The 17,039-nt window shown below is 62.7% G+C and overlaps 1 protein-coding gene across 2 annotated transcripts; it reads right to left on the reverse strand.

The window, feature by feature from the left end:
- Positions 1-225: 225 nt before the first annotated feature.
- LAT (linker for activation of T cells) lies at positions 226-17,027 on the reverse strand. 2 transcript variants are annotated; one of them, XM_073346390.1, is made up of 13 exons: positions 16,963-17,027; positions 12,237-12,347; positions 11,804-11,840; positions 11,473-11,525; positions 11,200-11,263; positions 4,760-4,821; positions 4,128-4,154; positions 3,821-3,887; positions 1,980-2,065; positions 1,424-1,477; positions 1,012-1,074; positions 642-707; positions 226-309 (listed from the first exon to the last, which is right to left on the reverse strand). In XM_073346390.1, the coding sequence occupies exons 2-12, from the start codon at positions 12,340-12,342 to the stop codon at positions 649-651; spliced, it is 678 nt and encodes a 225-aa protein (XP_073202491.1). In that variant the 5' UTR covers positions 12,343-12,347; positions 16,963-17,027; the 3' UTR covers positions 226-309; positions 642-648. The 2 variants fall into 2 exon arrangements, with proteins under 2 accessions (XP_073202491.1, XP_073202492.1); XM_073346391.1 differs by lacking the exon at positions 4,128-4,154.
- Between the last annotated feature and the right edge of the window lie 12 nt (positions 17,028-17,039).

The following is a 17,039-nucleotide window of genomic DNA, read 5'->3' on the forward strand; positions in this document are numbered from 1 at the left end:
CTGGGAAATTCTCAGGCTATGTCAGAAAAGGTGCAGAACCAGCATTGAGTCGGGGAAGGGCAATAAATTAACGATGGTGGCTGGCGCGGAGAGAAGTCTGGGGGGAGGGGGTCTCAGTTGGCAGAGGGAGCCCCCAAGTGGGGCTTTCACAGGTGGTTTCTCAGGATGTGGGGTGCAGAGGTGTGGCCAGCCGGGGGGTTTCTCAGGGCCCCCTGTGGCGAGGTTCCTGGAGGCTCATCCAGCTGTTCGTTCGCTCCTCGAAGGCAGGTTCCCCGCAGGGGTGTCGCTCTCCAGAGCTGGGGGGTCTGCCTGCAATAGAGAGCCATGAGGTCATGCGGGGCGGGGACGGGCCTGATCTGGGCCCTGACGCTGGGGGACCCAGGCAGGGCTAGGGTAATGGGGACCCAGGGTGGAGAGACAGGTGGGGACCCAGCCCCCCCAGCGCGGGACGGCTGCAGCCCCAGCCATGGGGGGTGAGAGGTGCAAGGGGGACCCCTCCCAGAGTCCTTTGTGGAGGCTCCCACGTGATGCAGTCAGAGCAGGTGGCCCTGGGAGTGCTGGGGAGAGGTCAGGGTTTGGGGTGCAGGGCACAGGGCGGAGATGGGGCAGGGCAGGCGTGGGGGAGAGGGGGGCGTCAGTACCTCGCGCTCAGCTGTGCAGGTTCTCATAGTCGGGGCCGTCGTCCTCGCTCTCCCGGTTGCTGGCGCCTGTGACGGGAGCCAGAGGGGGTGAGACGGGGCTTCCCCAGAACTGCCCCCCGCCAGGCCCCACCCTCAGGGCTCACCAAAACCCCTCCAGCCCCCCACAGAGCTCCCCAGAACCCCCCCTGGCCCCACACACGGGGCTTCCCCACAGCCCAGCCTCCTTGGGTGCTATTCATACATCTTGCTTGTAAGGAGGTCCCTGGGGCCCCAGCGAGGAGGTCCCTGGGAGGAAGGGTACCCCCAGCTTGGGGATGCCCCCACTCACCATAGCGGAGGAGGGGCAGGTACCCCCCCCACACACACTCACCATAGTGGGCGTCAGGGATGCTGGATCCAGGCTCTGGCATGTTGACGTACTCCAGGCTGTCAGCTGTGGGGAGCGATCGGGGGCAGTGAGCCACAGCGTGTGCAGGGGGACCCCCTGACCGGGGATGGAGGAACTGCCCCAGGGGACCCCAGTGCACTGGGGCCTGTGGGGTTCAGTCCCCACTACCATCCCCCCATGCACTGGGATGCCAACCCGGCCCCCGGGGGACCCTGGGGTGGGGGGGGTCAGTCTCATCTCCTCCCCACAACCCCTCCCCTGCTGCTCCTCCCCACAGGCCCTACCCGGGAATTGCCCTCTTCCTCCAGTCAGCCCCAGTTCCAGGATCCCCCCCCCACCTCCCTGTGTGGGTCAGACACAGACAGACAGATGGGGTTGGGGGTCCCGCACTCACCCAGCGACTCCCTCTGGGCCTCCGGCATGTTCTCGTACTCATCCCCCATTGCCACTGCCAGAGAAGGGGTCAGTGAGGGGGGAGGACCTGCTCTCCAACTTCTCCCTACAGCAGGGACCCTGGGAACCCCCCAGCCCCTGCCCCAACTGCTCCCCATACCCCCAACCCCCAGGCCCCAAGCTGGAACCCACCCAGAGATGTTCGGGTCACTCCTCTCCCCATAAATTACACCTGGATCCCAATACGGCTGGGCTACTGGGGGCCGGGGATACACCCAAATGGGGTGTGAGGGATGAGATAGTGATCAGGGCAAGAAGGGGTCAGGTGGCTGTTTCCTCCCCTTGCCCCCACAGCGCAATGCCAGGGGGCAGAGGGAGGTTAATGCTGATCACAGGGGACGGTGGAACTGCCCGACACTAGATCCACCCATAAACAGTCCCGGGGACTGTATGGGCCCAAGCTAAGGTTGGGAGACAGGTACCCAGAGTGGCCCTCTGAGGTGTCTCTGCTCAGGCCCTGTGGGAGATGGGTGGGCTTGGCAGGGGCCCAGACTCACCTGAGGACACGCTGTCCCTGAGCTCTGGCCCCGAGGTGACCACCTCTTTGGGGGACGTCTCCGTGATGCTGTCGGGAAGCACCTCCCTATGGGGGGAGGAGGAGGAATGGGAAGGGTGAGACTGACCAGCGAGAGCATGCACCACACTCCTGGCTCTGACCCTGCCCTGCCCCCCACCCACCCACAGCAATGACCGCAGTGACACCCTGACACCCCAACATTCACCACGGTCATGTAATTAGGATATGTTCTGTACAAAGTCTGCTTTGTGACGTATCATTCTAAAAGTCCTGATCTGCTAGACAGTCGTATCCCATTGGATTGTATATGCCAGCATCGTACGTGAAGTTACGAAGCTGGGCTACGTAGGTGTTACTGAAACACGTGTGAGGTTGAGAACACCCACAAGCAGCCTTTCAGGTACAACAATGTTAGTGGCTTATTGAGGAAATACACACAAGCACCAGGATTACCCCAGGAACTGTGTACAACAGACACCTCTCCGAGACAGCACTACGCAATGGGAACTGTCTGACCCAGCTCACAGCAAAAGAGCTTTCCAGCAAGTGGGGAGAAGGTAGAAAAGGGGGAAATGACATCATGTGGGGACCTCACTCTCCCTGCAACACCACACCTGGAGGACTGATGGTCCCAGGCTAGAGGAAGTTTTAGCCTGTGTATGAAAACCTGGAAAACCAAGGCCTTAAGAATCTGCCAGCCTGTTTATCACTCAGGGTGAGAATTTGCTAATTTATATCCTGCCTCTCTAGCGTGTTAAGCTCAGTTTGCAGTTTTACTAAAATAATCTGCCTTGATCTGTTTGCTATTCCATATAATCACTTAAAATCTATCTTTTGTGGTTAATAAAGTTGGTTTTGTTTTCTCTAAAACCAGTTTGTGGAATTCATAACTGGGGGGCAGAAAGCTGTGCATATCTTCCTCCACATTGGGGGAGGGGGCGGATTTCATGAGCTTACGCTGTACAGTTCTCTGTGCAGCTCAAGAGGATACAATTTGGGGTTTACACTCCAGAGGGGGTTTGCACTTGAGTGCTGGGCAACTCCCGAGCTGAGTCTTCCCACACAGAGCTGATTTCAGCGTCTGTGTCTTCCTGCCACTGGGTGCGTCCCTACCCGTGTGTGGGTTGGAGGGGGCTTGAGGGCCTGGCTCAGCAGGGCAGGGAAAGGGAGCCAGATGGCTGGAACCGGAGGGCTCAGTGGGACCCCAGTACATTAGGTGGCACCCCAGAACGGGGGAGCAACCTGTCACCGTGGTGCAGCAAGCAGGGCCATGTGCACAGCCGATCGTGCCGAGACACTGGTGGTGAGTTTCGGTGAGTTTTAAGCGGAGAACAGACAAAGTGGTTCCTGGTTTGCTATTTTCGGTTTGCTTATTCCGGGCAAGGGAAGCAGGGACAGGAAAGCGAGTGACAGTGAAGCCACCACAAAGCTGGAGCTCTGCAGCTTCCAGGCGGATGAAAGAGCGGAGCTGCACAAGAGACAGCGGCAGAGAGACCAGGGAGCGGAAGGAGCCAGACAAAGAGCAGCCCATGAGCTGGCCGTGGAAGAAGCCAGCCATGGAACTGAAAGACAGGGCGAGGGAGCCCAGGCGGGTGGAACCGGGGGGTCAGTGGGACCCCAGTACATCAGGGGGCGCCCTGGAAGGGGGGGCAACCTGTCACAGCTCCCATCCATGACCTTTGACCCCCAGGCTTGGACCCAGTGCCACCCCCCAGCCCTGCCACACCGTGGCCTGTCCCCCGCAGGCCTCCCCGACCCATCTCCCCCTGCCCCCCATCTTCCCCCCACCCCCAGCCCCCACTGCCCCCCCATGGCCCGTACACGTAGCCGGTGATGTAGAGCTCGTTGTTATAGTCATTGTCGTCGTCGTCATCCCCACGGGGTCGCTCTGCAACCGAGACACGGGGAGGGGGGTTAGCATGGGGGGGCACCGGCTGCTCTGACCCCCTCTCCCCCGCCCCCTTCCCCTCCCACCTGCCCCCACCCTCTGCTCACTCCACCCCCTCCCACCACCTCTCCCGCCCCCAATCTCTGCCCACCCCTCCGACCCTCCTGCCCCACAACCTGGCAGTGGTTCTGACACTGACCCCTAACCCCCCCACACTAACCGGTGGGTGTCCAGACTCACCCTCATTCTCGTAGCTGGGGACGCTGTCTGGAGAGGGAGGGGAGAGAAATGTGTCCGTCACCCCCAAAGACCAGTGACCCCCTCCTCCCCCTCCCCATATCTCTGCCCGTCACTCCCCACTCCTCCATCCTCCCCGTCCATCTGTCTGTCCATCACTGCTATCCCATCTGTCCATCCCCCCAGCCGTCCGTCCGTCCCCCGTCCGCCTGTCCCCCCATCCATCTGTCTGTCCATCACTGCTATCCCGTCCGTCTATCCCCCATCTGCCCATCCCCCTGTCGGTCCATCTGTCCATCACTGCTACCCCGTCCGTCCGTCCCCCCAGCTCTTCTTCCGTCTGTCCATCATGACTATCCCATCTGTCCAGCCCCCCAGCCGTCTGCCCATCACCCCCAGCTGTCCACCCGTCCATCCCCCATCTGCCTTGCCCCCCAGCCGTCCGCCTGTCCCCCGAACTGTCCATCCATTCCCCCATCTACCCATCCCCCTGTCCGTCTGTCTGTCCATCATGACTATCCCGTCCCTGCCCCAGCCCTCCGCCTGTCCACCCATCCATCCATCCCCCGTCTGTCTCCCTGTGTTTCTGTCTGTATGTCCCCATTTCTCTCTCCCTGCCAGCCCCCCACACTCACCGTTGTCGGTCTCTGTCCTGGTGAAGGAGACTTGGCGGCTCTGGGGTGCCTGTGGGGATCGCCTGGAAATGGGGGGGCTGGATCAGGAGGGACAGGCCAGCCCTGAGCCCCACCATCCAGCACACGGACACCCCTGCCATCCCCAACATGCCCTGCCCCATGCAGAGCACATGCCTACCACGCCCCCCAGACGGAGAGGAATTTTCTGCGAGATTTTGGGTGAATACTGTGTGTGCCTCAGTTTCCCCGGATGCATTGTTCACGAGCGGCGGGGAAGGGCCCTGTGCTCTCTGCAGAGGCCCAGCGATGCAGAGGAGGGGCATCCAGCTGTCTCGGGTTTGGGCCAGGTCCATGGAGCACAATGGCAAATCCAATCACCGGGATATTTGCTAACGACTGTGTCTTGCCCCCCCGCCCCCTGAAAGCCAGCCAGGCATGCCCCGTGGGGGAGTTCAGAGGACAGAGGGGACCAGGCGGGGTTGGTACGTGTTGGCCGGGGGGTGGCGGGTTGGTGTCGCTGCTCCCCCAGGACGGGGCCGGGGGTCTCTGCAGCTTTAACCTGCTGCTCTCTGGGCTACCCGAGGGCTGGGCCGTGGCCAGTCCCACAGGAACCCGGGCTCCGGCTCAGGGGGAAGCTGCAGGGCTCACCCTGGAGGAAGAGTGGGACCCCGGGGGTCTGTTCCAAAGCAGGGGGCCGTAGCCCTGATCCTGGGGCTCTGTGACACCCACACACGCCCTGACGTATCCACAGCAAGGTGACCGCAGCGCCCCCACACCCCCTGAGCAGCGTCTGTGGGGCCCACCCAGTGCCCACCAGCCCCAGAGACTGGGCCAGAGGTAGCTAAGGCCTGTGGGGTGGATTTATGGGGCACTGGGGGAGCCCACGGGTTCTGGGCAGGGATCAGGGGGCAGCTCCAAGGGGTGGGAGGATTGGGGGAAACTCAGCAATGTACAGGAACTGCTCAGGGTGGGGGGCAGGGAAGAAGGGGGGTCGCTGGGGTACTCACGGGATGGACTAGAACGGCTCGGGGGGGGTGTCCTGGGGCTGGGGGCAGGGCAGGAAGGGGGGGTCGCTGGGGTACTCACGGGATGGACGGGAATGGCTCAGGGTGGGGGTGTCCCAGGAGTGGGGGCAGGGCAGGAAGGGGGGGTCGTTGGGGTACTCACGGGATGGACGGGAACGGCTCGGGGGGGTTGTCCCGGGGGTGGGGGCAGGGCAGGAAGGGGGGCTCGCTGGGGTACTCCCGGGATGGACGGGAACGGCTCAGGGGGGGGTGTCCCGGCGGTGGGGGCAGGGCAGGAAGGGGGGGTCGCTGGGGTACTCCCGGGATGGACGGGAACGGCTCAGGGTGGGGATGTGACAAAGTGGGACTGTTTTTAATGTTTCCTCTGAATAGTGTGGGGGTGCCTCAGTTTCCCCTAGGCATTTCCTAAGTCTCTAGGGGGTGGGGTAAGGATGTATGATCATTGCAGAGCCCTAGAGGGCAGGTGTGTGCAGGGGTCTGGACACAGAGAATGGCCGACACCCTGTTTCCTGGCCACTGATGGCCTGGGCCCTTCCCCCCTGCAAGGTGACAGCTAAAGGGTTGGAGAACAAAGGAATCCGGTGACCTCCTGGCCCAGGACAGGGACAAAGCCCAGAGGAGGAGGGGCTGGGGGGAGTTTCAGTTTGGGGCTGGCTGGGACATGGAGTGAAGGGCAGACGGGGTTGTCTGGCTCACTGCCCCCCCCAAAATGGACCCAGCTGAGGGGTCCTGTTCTCTGCACCTGCAAGCTCTGTGTTAGACCATGTTCCTGTCGCCTAATAAACCTTCTGTTTTCCTGGCAGGCTGAGAGTCCCGTCTGACTGCGAAGTTGGGGTGCAGGACCCTCTGGCTTCCCCAGGACCTCGCCTGAGCGGACTCGCTGGGGGAAGCGCAAGGAGGGGCAGAGGATGCTGAATGCTCAGAGGTCAGACCCAGGAAGGTGGAAGCCGGGTGAGCTGTGTGTCCTGCAGACAGGCTGCTCCCCGAGAGGAGACTGCCCCAGAGTCGTGACTGGCTTCATGGGGAGCAGTTCCAGAGCATCGCCCAGGGACTCCGTGACAACTGGTGGCAGCAGTGGGATGTACTGCACCCCGTGGATTGGGCTTCCTGCAGTAAGTGACTGGGGAGCAGTAAAACGAAGGGGGATTGATGGGGACCAGGCGTGCTGAAGATTCAGAGAGAGACGGTTTCAGGGGGCGGTTAACTCCTGGAAGTGTGTGACCAGAGAGAAGGACTTTTGCAGTAACAGGGTCCCCCGGGGGATTGCAGCGAGCGGTCCCAGGGGCGGAGGAGTCTGCAGCTCGACCCTGGCAAAGAGGTGGTGACCTCGAGAAGGGCTGGCACACTAGGGGTTCTCCCTGGAAACCGTGGGGAGCTGAGAGCACACAGGCCTGTGAGTCCACAACAACTTGGGATGGTCTGTCATCGTCTCCTTAAGTTTCCACGATATGCATCTGAGGAAGTGAGCTGTAGCTCACGAAAGCTTATGCTCTAATAAATTGGTTAGTCTCTAAGGTGCCACAAGTACTCCGTCTCCTTAAGAAGGACATTGTAACCCTGTGCAGAAAGAGAGGGTTGAGCGTTGGAAAGTTCACCAAGGCACAGTTCATCGTGCAGCTGGAGGAGGATGACCACTCTAAGGAACAGATTCCTGACCCAAATGGGGCGATAGCAGGATCTGGGAGCAGCTGGAGTGGGAGCCAGGCATCCCCAAGACTCCTGTCCCCGACCAGACGAGGGTCTTCACGATCAGGTTCCCCATCCGGGGATCGGAGATGGATGGATTGGAGCTGAGTCCGAGAGAGCAAGAGGACTGTGAGAGACAGCGAGAGCCCGAGAAAGAGCTGCAGAAGCAGCAGCAGCATGAACTGGCGGTGGGGGAGCGGAGAGGCCTAGGGGACCCCCCAGGGGTGAGTGGGGATAGATCCCGGGGGACCAGTTCTGCAGGGAACCTCGAGACTAAATTGCTGCCCCTGGTTAAGGAGGGGGAGGATGTGGATGCCACCTCACTGCCTTTGAGCAGGCTGGAGATTTGAACCAGGGGGACCATGCGGAAAAGCCCCGGTGTCTAGCTCCCTTGCTGGGTCCCAAGGCCATAGACTCCATCAGCCCGATGGGTGGGGAGGTGGACAGGCTCCCACTCCTGATCCCAACCTATATGTCTGTGTGGAGTTTCCTGGGGCCAGGCCCCTCGGACCCACAGTGGGAGCGGGAGGGGATGGTCAATGGGGAGACATTCCTGGGGTGGCGAGATCCTGGGACAGAGGAAACTGTTGTCAGGCCCTGGGGGGTGCAGCCTCAGATGCTGAGGGGCTGGGTGAGCTGGGTGAGGGTCCCAGGGACGAAGCCCCTCGCCCTGCCTATGGCCCAGATCCCTGTGCAGACCCAGGAGGGGTGGGGCTGGCTGGTTTTTGGGGTTCTCTGGGATATCGGCTGCGAGACCCTGTTGTGGGGTGACCATGTCTCTTTGGGACAGGATCCAGGCCTTACTCCTGTAACTGCCAAGGGTTTGAATTTGAATCCAGGGAACCAATCGGCGGAGAGGAAAATGGTCAGTGAAAATGCAGATGACCTGGCTGGCAGCAGGGAGGAGCGGGTAGGCTCAGGCTACCTGCCTGTCCGTAACCAGACCCCTGGGGCTCCCTGCCCCCTTGAGCACCCAAGGGGCTCACGCTGGCTCTGATGCTGTGAGGAAAGCAGGGAGCTTGCTGCCTATCCCCACTGGGACAGCAAGGGCAGTGCTGAGCAAGGGGGAAGATAAGAGCCCAGCTGAGTGGGGGGAGACACAGGCAGGGCAGGGGATCTGTGGGGAGTGGCAAGGTGCTTGGTAAGGAAAGTCTGGATGAGCCTAGGCAGCCTTGTGAGCTGATGGCTGTGTCTAGTCAGCAGTGGGGAAAGGCGAGGAGAGTGGAAGATGAGTGTCCCTGGACCTTACCTGTTAGCTGGGTGGAGAATTGCGACAGGGAAGGAAATGTCCCTGTGTCTGTCAGGGGTATTGACTTGTCTGTGGAGGGAACTACCCTAGTCTCCAAGCAGTTGTCTGTGACCAGCCTTGTGTGCTGGGACCAGGCGAATGAGATCCCAAGCTGGGTGTCTGGGAAAGGAGAAAGTGTGTCCGGCTCTTCTTTGTCTGTGGAGCAGACAGAAGGGGCCTTTCAGCCTGTGACGGTTGAGGGTCGTGCAGTTGTCTCAGAGTTGGTTCTGGATTCAGTTAAAGCCCAGGAGGGGAAGGGTCCTAAGTTTGGGTCTGCTCGGGAGAATGGCCCTGTAACTAGGTCGCATCCAGTTAGGGTCTATGTAAAATCCCAGAGCCCAGACAATTCTGGTGCTTGTATTTTGGCTGTTGCTAGTGTGTTGTTGGAAAGGGTGGAGCAACTCTGTCTAATCAGGGTGAGATCCTAGCCAGGGCACAAGGAGAGCATGAAGGTGTGTGATTGTGTTACCTACGGAGGGTGTGGAAACCTGTAGCAAGAAGGAAAAGATTCCTGAACTTGTGTGTGGCAAAGGGAAGGAGAATGCTTCTGACCTTTTATCTAGGAAGTCTGTCAGTTTGCCTGAAAGGGGATTATGTAGGAATCCATCGGATGGGCCAGAGGTGATTCTGGATGTAAGGGAGACCCAGAAAGAGTCTGTTGTTGCTCAGGAAAGTGTTCCTCTAGAGCAAGCCCTAGGTAAAGAGGGTAAGAGCAGAATTTCTGTGAGGGGTGAACTGTTGCATAGAAAAGCCCCTAGGGAAAGGAATCCTCCTGGAGTCTTTGCAAGAAGTTTACTGCCACTGAAGGGTGTGAAAAGGATTTAATCAAGAAAGTTTCAGTTCCTAACAGCCAGAAATTTTCTGTTGTGAATGGATCCACTGACTGTCCTGTTGAAAGACCCAGTGTGGAGAGCTTTGAGAAGGTCTCAGATGAAGTGAAAGCTGTTAAGAAAGTTAAACAGTCCTATAACCAAGTGGCTGTGTTTGGCCAGCTTGTTGGGGAGAAGACCCAATCCCAGTTTGACCCCCTGGGGTTTTGGGGTGGCCAAAGGGTACGGGCCACATAAACCTTCCCACATGTGGCCTGCGAGTGCTGTCGACCACACCCGACCTAAGGGAGGGCGTGACACTGGAAGGTAACTCCTACCAAGGAATGGGAGAGATGCTGGGGCATCCATGGGAACGTTGGTGGCTTCGAACTTCCCCAGGTCACCAGCTAAAGTGACCCCGCTCAGTTCGATCTCGAAGGGGGGAGTGATGTGACGAAGTGGGACTGTTCTTAATGTTTCCTCTGAATAGTGTGGGGGTGCCTCAGTTTCCCCTAGGCAGTTCTTAAGTATCTAGGGGGTGGGGTAAGGGTGTATGATCATTGCAGAGCCCTAGAGGGCCGGTGTGTGCAGGAGTCTGGACACAGAGAATGGCCGACACCCTGTTTCCTGGCCACTGATGGCCTGGGCCCTTCCCCCCCTGCAAGGTGAGAGCTAAAGGGTTGGAGAACAAAGGAATCCGGTGACCTCCTGGCCTGGGAAAGGGACAAAGCCCAGAGGAGGAGGGGCTGGAGGGAGTTTCAGTTGGGGGCTGGCTGGGACAAGGAGTGAAGGGCAGACGTGGTTGTCTGGCTCACTGCCCCCCCCCCACCAAATGGACCCGGCTGAGGGGTCCTGTTCTCTGCACCTGCAAGCTCTGTGTTAGACCATGTTCCTGTCATCTAATAAACCTCTGTTTTACTGGCTGGCTGAGAGTCACGTCTGACTGCGAAGTTAGGGGGCAGGACCCTCTGGCTTCCCCAAGACCCTGCCTGGGCAGACTCGCTGGGGGAAGCGCACGGAGGGGCAGAGGAGGCTGGAGGCTCCGGGGTCAGACCCAGGAAGGTGGAGCCGGGTGAGCTGTGTGTCCTGCAGACAGGCTGCTCCCTGAGAGGAGACTGCCCCAGAGTCCTGCCCGGCTTCATGGGGAGCAGTTCCAGAGCATCGCCCAGGGACTCCGTGACAGGGGGTGTCCCAGGGGTGGGGGCAGGGCAGGAAGGGGGGTCGCTGGGGTACTCCTGGGATGGACGGGAACGGCTCAGGGTGGGGGGTTGGGGCAGGGCAGGAAGGGGGGGGTCACTGGGTTACTCCTGGGATGGACGGGAACGGCTCAGGGTGGGGGTGTCCCAGGAGTGGGGGCAGGGCAGGAAGGGGGGGTCGCTGGGGTACTCACAGGATGGACGGGAACGGCTCAGGGTGGGGTGTCCCGGGGGTGGGGACAGGGCAGGAAGGGGGGCTCGCTGGGGTACTCCCGGGATGGACGGGAACGGCTCAGGGTGGGGGTGTCCCGGGGTTGGGGACAGGGCAGGAAGGGGGGCTCGCTGGGGTACTCCCGGGATGGACGGGAACGGCTCAGGGTGGGGGTGTCCCGGGGGTGGGGGCAGGGCAGGAAGGGGGGCTCGCTGGGGTACTCACGGGATGGACAGGAACTGCTCAGCGGGAGCCACCGGTTGCTGTTTGATCTGGTTCCTGGAGGGATCTGGGGAGACACAGGCAGACAGGACAGTGGCTTGACTGGGGGGCATTGGGGCGGGAAGATGGGGGTTCAGGGGTGTGGAGGTGCGGCGGTGCGCATGGCAGGGGATGGGGGAGCAGGGAGTACAGTGTGGGGGTGTGGAATAGGGGATGGGGTGCAGGGGATATGAGAGGTGACAGAGGTACAGGGTGGGGTGCATGGGGGGTACTCACAGTTGGCTCGGGTCAGCACCATGAAGCTGTTGGGGGGGACACAAGGTGGGGGTCTGTGGGGGGCAGAGGAGACACCATTAGAGCCAGACAAGGTCCCCACCTCAGCACCTGCCAGATACCACCAGGGATCCCACCAACCCCCCCCCCCACTCACCCCAAGGGAGCCCCCCACATGCCCAGTCCCCCCTGCCCTCTGTCCAATCCCAGCCTTTAAGACCACACCCCACTTCCCCACCCTTCGCACCTCCCCCAGGGAACCCCAATCCCCTGCCTGGCAGCCCCCTCGCTGTGCGACAGACAGACAGACAGACAGACACGGGGACAGACTCACTTGTACTCGTAGTCCCCCACCGCCTGGGCACCGTGGGCTGGCGAGAGAGCAGGGCGCAGCGTTAGGGGTGGGGGCAGAGGGGTCTGTCCCACTCTGCTCCCATGGATGGGAGAGATTGAGGGGACAGGACCCCCCATGTTAGCCCAGCAAGGGGGAGGGGGCTGGTGTGGGGTTGGGGGTGGGGAGCAGGGTGTATGTTGCGGGGGGGGGGGAGGAAGGTGTGGGGATGTCCCTGGGGGAAGCAGTGTGTTTGTGGGGGTGGCTCTGGGGGGGAGCAGGGTGTGTGTCAGGGGGAGCTCAGGGGGAGCTGGGGTGGGGGTACCTGGGGGGGCAGGAAGGCATGGGGGGGCAGGTGCTGGGTCCCCTTGTGCATTGGGGTGAATGCCACGCTGCCCCCCTGGCTGGAGCTGGGGCAGCCTGGAGCTGGACTTACCAGGGGAGCCGGTGTCCCGGCAGCCAATGCAGAGAGCGGTGGCCAGCACTGCCGGGAGAACCAGCACAAAGGCCCAGAGCACCCCGGCCAGAGAGACGGCCTCCATCGCACCTGGGGGGGAGAGGGGGAGAGGAGGTTGGGGGGGACCCCGGCCAGGGAGACGGCCTCCGTCGCACCTGGGGGGGAGAGGGGGAGAGGAGGTTGGGGGGGACCCCGGCCAGAGAGACGGCCTCCGTCGCACCTGGGGGGGAGAGGGGGAGAGGAGGTTGGGGGGGACCCCGGCCAGAGAGACGGCCTCCGTCGCACCTGGGGGGGACCCCGGCCAGAGAGACGGCCTCCATCGCACCTGGGGGGGACCCCGGCCAGAGAGACGGCCTCCATCGCACCTGGGGGGGAGAGGGGGAGAGGAGGTTGGGGGGACCCTGGCCAGAGAGACGGCCTCCATCGCACCTGGGGGGGACCCCAGCCAGAGAGATGGCCTCCATCGCACCTGGGGGGGAGAGGGGGAGAGGAGGTTGGGGGGGACCCCGGCCAGGGAGACGGCCTCCATCGCACCTGGGGGGGAGAGGGGGAGAGGAGGTTGGGGGGACCCCGGCCAGAGAGAGGGCCTCCATCGCACCTGGGGGGGACCCCGGCCAGAGAGATGGCCTCCATCGCACCTGGGGGCGGGGTGGGGGAGGGGAGCCAGGGCTCCTGGGTTCTCTCCCAGCTCGGGGCGGGGAGTGGGGCCTGGTGGGTTGGAGCAGGGCGGTGGGGTCTGGGAGGCAGGACTCATAGAAGATCAGGGTTGGAAGGGACCTCGGGAGGTCATCTAGGTGTCGTGTCCCCCCCCCAACTCCCCCGCTCAAAGCAGGACCGACCCCCAACTAAATCATCCCAGCCAGGGCTTTGTCAGGTCTGACCTTAAAAACCTCAAAGGAAGGAGATAAACCCTGGATTTGTGCTGGAAATGGCCCACCTTGATTATCATACACATTGTAAGGAGAGTGATCACTTTAGATAAGCTATTACCAGCAGGAGAGTGGGGTGGGGAGAGAGAACCTTTTGCAGTGGTAAACACCCATTTTTTCATGGTCTGTGTGTATAAAAACATCTGCTGTATTTTCCACTTTATGCATCCGATGAAGTGAGCTGTAGCTCACGAAAGCTTATGCTCAAATAAATTGGTTAGTCTCTAAGGTGCCACAAGGCCTCCTGTTCTTTTTGCGGATACAGACTAACACGGCTGCTCCTCTGAAACCTCCCTAGGTAATGCATTCCAGCGTTTCACCACCCTCCCAGTGAAATAGTTTTTCCTAATATCCAACCTAAACCTCCCCCACTGCAACTTGAGACCATTACTCCTCGTTCTGTCATCTGCTACCATTGAGAACGGTCTAGAGCCATCCTCTTTGGAACCCCCTTTCAGGTAGTTGAAAGCAGCTATCAAATCCCCCCTCATTCTTCTCTTCTGCAGGCTAAACAATCCCAGTTCCCTCAGCCTCTCCTCATAAGTCATGTGTTCCAGACCCCTAATCATTTTTGTTGCCCTTCGCTGGACTCTCTCCAATTTATCCACATCCTTCTTGAAGTGTGGGGCCCAAAACTGGACACAGTACTCCAGATGAGGCCTCACCAATGTCGAATAGAGGGGGACGATCACGTCCCTCGATCTGCTCGCTATGCCCCTACTTATACATCCCAAAATGCCATTGGCCTTCTTGGCAACAAGGGCACACTGCTGACTCATATCCAGCTTCTCGTCCACGGTCACCCCTAGGTCCTTTTCCGCAGAACTGCTGCCCAGCCGCTCGGTCCTTAGTCTGTAGCCATGCATGGGGCTCTCTCCAGGCTCTGGGAGGGGAGCGGGGCCTGGTGGGTTGGAGTGGGGAGGGGGCGGGAGCCAGGACTCCTGGGTTTCATCCCTGACTCTGCTGTTGCCGGACTGTGGGATCTGCCCCAGGCCCTTGGCCACCAAGCCCGCCATTGCTGGGCCGTCTCTCACAGGGTATGTGCAGCACCGAGCACGCTGGGTCCCAGGCTGGGCCGATGGTGGGGCCGGATCCCGCCGGCTCCTGGGGGGTTGTGGGGGGGAGGGTGAGTCACCGGGGTGGGGGAGGTCGGATCTGCTGCTGCAGCAGGTGGGTGGAGGGACCAGGGCTGCCGGCTCGGGCGCTGCTCAGCTCCGTCTCTGCAGCTGCGGTTTCCACCCCAGCAGCGCCCGGCTCTCGCTGCAGCTGCCGCCCCCAGGGAGCCGCGGCTGGGGCCTGCCCCGAGCTCCCGGCAACGCAGCCGCAGCGGGGCCCAGCTCACACGCAGGCCAGGCCCCTGCGCCAGAGACCCTGGGGCCTGCCAGGCTCCCGCTGCCCCGGGTGCCGGCCGCCTGCACCATCCCCACCCACGCCGGGGTCACGCCTCACTTCTTGTGCCTTATTATGGCAGGACCGACCCGAACTCCCTGGGCTCCTCCCCCCGCCCAGATCAAAGGCCCATGAGTTGGGGTGCTGCCGCCCAGACACAGAGGAAGAGACAGTCCCAAACACACAAAGGGTGAGAAAGGAAACTAACACTCCACGGGGGGCAGGGACCAGCCCCAAGTCACACAGGAGAGCTGGGGACAGAACCCAGGAGTCCTGGCTCCCAGCCTGCCCCCCCCACCACCACCACTGGGCCCCACTCCCCTCCCAGAGCTGGAGACAGAACCCAGGAGTCCTGGCTCCCAGCCTGCCCCCCCCCCCACTGGGCCCCACTCCCCTCCCAGAGCTGGAGACAGAACCCAGGAGTCCTGGCTCCTAGCCCCCCCACCCCCCCCTACCACCACTGGGCCCCACTCCCCTCCCAGAGCTGGAGACAGAACCCAGGAGTCCTGACCCCCCTGCTCTAAACACTAGATCCCGCTCCCCTCCCAGAGCTGGGAGAGGACCCAGGAGTCCTGACCCCCAGCTCCCCTACTCTAACCCACTAGACGCTCCCACCCTCGAAGCAGGACAGAACCCAGGAGTCCTGGCTCCCAGTCACAACCCCCATCCTGCTCCTGTCCCAGTCCCCGTGTCAGAGGGACACAGCCCTGCACGCCCCCCCGCCAGGCCCCCATCCAGGGCAGCCCCTGCTAGCATGGCTCCTGCAAACAGGCCCTGGCCGGGGCAGCGAGAGCCCTGGAGCGTGGCCAAGGGCCGACCACAAACCACCGGGTCGGTTAGGGTCGGAAACCGGCAGCGCTTGGGAACTCACTGGAGAGGAACCAGCGGGGTGGCGGGGGGAGCTGGAGAAGAAGATGGGGGGGCCATCAAGATCACAATTGAGGGGTGCCAGCGGGGGGGGGGGAGAGCCCAGGGCTAACGGGGGCTGTGGGTCGGGGTTGAGGGGCACCGGAGAGGTGGGGGGGCAGGGGAGGGCCCAGGGCTAACGGGGGCTGTGGGTCGGGGTTGAAGGGCACCGGAGAGGTGGGGGGGCAGTGGGGGAGCCCAGGGCTAACGGGGGCTGTGGGTCGGGGTTGAGGGGCACCGGAGAGGTGGGGGAGCAGGGGGGGAGCCCAGGGCTAATGGGGGCTGTGGGTCGGGGTTGAGGGGCACCGGAGAGGTTGGGGGGTAGTGGGGGAGCCCAGGGCTAACGGGGGCTGTGGGTCGGGGTTGAGGGGCACCGGAGAGGTGTGGGGGAGCAGTGGGGGAGCCCAGGGCTAACGGGGGCTGTGGGTCGGGGTTGAGGGGCGCCGGAGAGGTGTGGGGGAGCAGTGGGGGAGCCCAGGGCTAACGGGGGCTGTGGGTCGGGGTTGAGGGGCGCCGGAGAGGTGGGGGGGCAGTGGGGGAGCCCAGGGCTAACGGGGGCTGTGGGTCGGGGTTGAGGGGCGCCGGAGAGGTGTGGGGGAGCAGTGGGGGAGCCCAGGGCTAACGGGGGCTGTAGGTCGGGGTTGAGGGGCGCCGGAGAAGTTGTGGGGGGAGCAGTGGGGGAGCCCAGTGCTAATGGGGCTGTGGGTCGGGGATGTGGGGCCCCAGCCCCACGGCACAGTTGAGTGACCAGCCAGCTCGGCGTGGGCCCTGGCCGCACGCTGGTGGCCTGAGGGGGGCACCGCGGTCACGCCAACGCCCCGCGAGATGGAGCTCGCGCTGCTGAGGCAGCAAAACAGGAAAAGCCGAGATGGTATCGGGGGGCGCGGCGCACCCTGGAGACGCTGCCCCCCGGTGCCCAGCCCCACCGTGCCCCACGGCGACACTGCTGCTCCGGGCAGCCCCCCAGGGTCACCACTGACCCCTTCATGGCCTCATCTGCGGACCCCCCAGCGGGCCCCGGGCCAGGCCCCATCTCCGGCCCCGCCCAAGGCCCCCACTGAGTGCCTTGCCCCCACCGCTGTCCCTGCAGGGGTCACAGGCAGGAGCCCCAGCTGGGGGGCCACAGCCCCCCGTTTCCGGGAGTGGCCGTGCGGGGTCTGGGGAATAGCGCCATGGGTCTGGGCCAGGCACTGGAGATCTGGGGGAGCTGAGCGGCCCCCCTCCCACTCCCCTGCAGGAGAAGGGGGGGATTTCACAGGCAGGGGGCCTGGAGACCCCCCAGTCCAGGGACCTCGCCCGGCCCCCCGAGAGGGCCCCAGCCCCATATCCAGCGCTCGGTAGGGTCACCCCGATGGCAGGGTGACACCGCAGCCGGGGGCGGCGGGGAGAGGCTGTGAATCTGGCCGGCCCTGGGGGACAGACGCCACGTCCGGCTTCCTGTGGCTGCAGCCGGGCCGGGCGGGGGGGGGGGGGGCACCTACCTGGGCCGTGGCGCGTCCGGTGCTGGCTCCTCCAGGGCTACCACCCACACCGCCCTGCTCGCGCTCTCCCCCCGGCA

Source organism: Lepidochelys kempii, chromosome 6 (genome assembly GCF_965140265.1).
Source record: "Lepidochelys kempii isolate rLepKem1 chromosome 6, rLepKem1.hap2, whole genome shotgun sequence".
In the NCBI taxonomy this organism is placed as follows: domain Eukaryota; kingdom Metazoa; phylum Chordata; order Testudines; family Cheloniidae; genus Lepidochelys; species Lepidochelys kempii.

What these genes read in the sequence shown, in the direction of transcription:
- LAT (XM_073346390.1), bottom strand. Translation starts at nt 12,342, where the DNA reads ATGGAGGCCGTCTCTCTGGCCGGGGTGCTCTGGGCCTTTGTGCTGGTT. An exon ending in CCGGGACACCGGCTCCCCTG is followed by an intron (nt 11,841 to 12,236) that starts GTAAGTCCAGCT and finishes CTCTCTCGCCAG; the next exon opens with CCCACGGTGCCCAGGCGGTG. An exon ending in CCCCAGCTACGAGAATGAGG is followed by an intron (nt 3,888 to 4,127) that starts GTGAGTCTGGAC and finishes TCTCGGTTGCAG; the next exon opens with AGCGACCCCGTGGGGATGAC.